Source organism: Carlito syrichta, unplaced genomic scaffold (genome assembly GCF_000164805.1).
Source record: "Carlito syrichta isolate Samal-C Ts95f unplaced genomic scaffold, Tarsius_syrichta-2.0.1 Scaffold302955, whole genome shotgun sequence".
NCBI classification, from domain to species: domain Eukaryota; kingdom Metazoa; phylum Chordata; class Mammalia; order Primates; family Tarsiidae; genus Carlito; species Carlito syrichta.
This window is the reverse complement of record NW_007247051.1, coordinates 346,993-349,697: the sequence shown is the minus strand read 5'-3', so window position 1 is coordinate 349,697 and position 2,705 is coordinate 346,993. Positions and strand designations below refer to the sequence as shown.

The 2,705-nt window shown below is 47.5% G+C and overlaps 1 protein-coding gene across 3 annotated transcripts in view; it reads left to right on the top strand.

The window, feature by feature from the left end:
• DDX55 (DEAD-box helicase 55) overlaps positions 1 to 2,705 on the top strand; it is a 23,845-nt gene that overhangs the window by 3,607 nt on the left and 17,533 nt on the right. For all 3 annotated transcript variants that reach the window (XM_008057345.2, XM_008057344.2, XM_021711963.1), the window contains exons 2-5: positions 868 to 918; positions 1,009 to 1,095; positions 1,900 to 1,991; positions 2,071 to 2,133. In XM_008057345.2, the coding sequence (XP_008055536.1) occupies positions 868 to 918; positions 1,009 to 1,095; positions 1,900 to 1,991; positions 2,071 to 2,133 (293 nt within the window). The remainder of the gene's footprint in view (positions 1 to 867; positions 919 to 1,008; positions 1,096 to 1,899; positions 1,992 to 2,070; positions 2,134 to 2,705) is intronic.

Here is a 2,705-nt window from a genome sequence, read left to right as displayed (position 1 = left end):
GTCTCGAACCCGCGGACTCAGGCAATCCACTCACCTCAGCCTCCCAAAGGCGTGGGATTACAGGCTGAACCATCGAGCCCGGCATAATTTATATTTTTAAGTTACATATAATTAAAACAATTTTCTTATGTTTTGTTTTACTTTTCTTATTGTGGCTACTAGAAAATTTTAAATCACATTTTGGTTCACATTGTATTTCTCTTGGACAGCAGGGCTGTCAACCTTGGCACTATTGGCATTTGAGGCTGTCCTGGGCATTATAGGGCGTTTTGCAATATCCCTGTGATCTACTCACCAGATGACAGCACCCCCCCACCCTGGGGTTTGATAACCAAAAATGTCCCCAGACATTGCGAAGTGTTTCCTGGGGGTTGGAGGAGGGGGGAGAAATCACCGAGAACCACTTGGGAAGAGGCACCAGCTGCAAGACGAGTGAGCTCAGGCTCATTTGAATGACCTCCAGGCCAGGATTTGAATCCACTTCCAGTGTAGCCCCAGGGGTTGCTGGAACCCTGGGGTCAGTAAAATCTGGAGGGCTTCCAGGTGCCTCCCATCAGAGGGTGTGTTGGCGTCCTCATCCTGTGGTGGTGGAGCTGGAAGGGACCTACCATGCAACATCCTCAAGCCCTTCCTGGTCCAGAGAGGAAAGGTGGGAGCTACAGGACTGGGATTCAGGACTCTGGCCCCAGCTCAGCTCTCCGTTCCCCCTGTGTAGACACCGTTGCCATGTTTCATTCGACTCCTTTGTGGTGCCTTGATTTGTTGGGGGTCCACTGTGACCTTAGCTCAATATGTTCCTGGGGCCTTGGGTCTCCCCTGTGAATTCATGGCAGTCTCTAACCAGTGCTTTGCAATCTTTCTCCTTAGTCCGCAACCATCCCTCTGTTCATGAGAAACAAAGATGTCGCTGCAGAAGCGGTGAGTACCTCGTGTCCATGCAGCCTGTCCTGTTTCCCCTCAGATAAGCTGTGAGGACAGAAGCAACCCAAAGCTTCCTCTCCTTTGCAGGTCACAGGTAGTGGCAAAACACTCGCTTTTGTCATCCCCATCCTGGAAATTCTTCTGAGGAGGGAAGAGAAGTTAAAAAAGAGACAGGTGAGGATAGCAAAAGTGATCTTCACTTAGTCATCAGAGAGCTCACAGTTGGTAAGAAGCTGGTTAAAAACTTGAAAAAATAAAAGCGGGTGCATCCTTGTTATTTGTGGATTCTGTGTTTGCTAATGTGCCTGCCTGCTCTTTAAAATTCATACCCCCACATCAATGCTGAGGTGCTTCTGTGTTCATGCATAGCCATGGGCCTGGCTATTTTTCATCTGAGCTCTCAAACTGTAAACAAGTCTCTTTCATGGTCTATTTATACTGCTGTGTCTTTCACACTTGTGTGCTTTTCCTTGGTGACTTTGCTGTTTAAATGGCCCCATAGTGTAGAGCTAAGAGTCAGTCTAGTGTTCCTGAATGCAAGGAGGTTATGGTGTGCAGAGAAAATATATGTTAGATAAGCACAGATTTTAGAGCTGTTGGCTGTGAGTTCATGTGAATGAATCAACAGTGTAAGTTAAACACAAACATACATCAAGTAAGGTTATGTATTGATTAGCTGACAAAAATGTTGTGTCCAGAGGCTTACAGGAACCTAACCCCTGTACTTCCCCTAGGAATAATGGTTTCATGTTTGCTAATTCAGGTTTGCAGTGACTTTGTAGAGCATCACAGCAGTGAATAATGACAGGGGATCATGATTCAAAGTAGTTGAGGGGTGCTGGGACCAGATACCTCTGAGAGTGTCCCAGAAGTGCCATTTGTCTGGGACCTTTGTGAGGTGCAGGGGGCAGGGCTTGTGTGTTCAGCTCTGGGAGTCCCTGGCACTACTGATCACGTCTCTTCCCCCCACGTGGGCAGGTTGGTGCCATCATCATCACCCCCACTCGAGAGCTGGCCATTCAGATAGACGAGGTCCTGTCGCATTTCACAAAGCACTTCCCTCAGTTCAGGTAAATTGGACACAGTGCCCCTATTACCTGTGGGCTGCTGTTTTGGCCGACTCGCTCAAAGTTCCGTTTCTTGTTTCAGCCAGATTCTTTGGATCGGAGGCAGGAATCCTGGAGAAGATGTTGAAAGGTTTATGCAGCAAGGGTACGTGTGCTTGCTTCTGCTGCTTTCTTTGCTTGTTCTTGGCACTGAACCCACGAGAAATTGACATGTGGTCTAGGGCTCACTGTGAGCACCGCTTTCTGCAACCACCTCCACCCAGAAAAGTGTTTCCGGCCAACCTTCCATTTTTCTTTGCTGGCTCCTTCCCATAGGGCCCTGACGACCCCCATTCACAGACAGGTTCCTGCAGGGGTCAGGAGATGATGTGAATGAGTGAAGGGTGCTGGGGACTGTGAGGGACTGGCTGTGTATTCACCTGCAGCTGGGAGGTGCCTGGAAGGGCTCTGGGTGCAGTATTGCTATATTCTGAGATTTTTTTTTTAAAGTAGACAGAACCCTGGAATTGTGTGTGCAATCTGATTTTTTAATAATCCTTATTTTATTATTTATTTATTTACTTATTTTTTTCTCTAGTTATTTTTATTTATTTATTTTTTTGAGTAGGAGTTTCAGTCTGTTGCTTAGGCTAGAGTGCAGTGGCATGCTCCTGGCCACCGTAGCCTCAACCTGCTGGACTCAGGTGATCCTTCCACCTCAGCCTTCCAAGTAGCTGG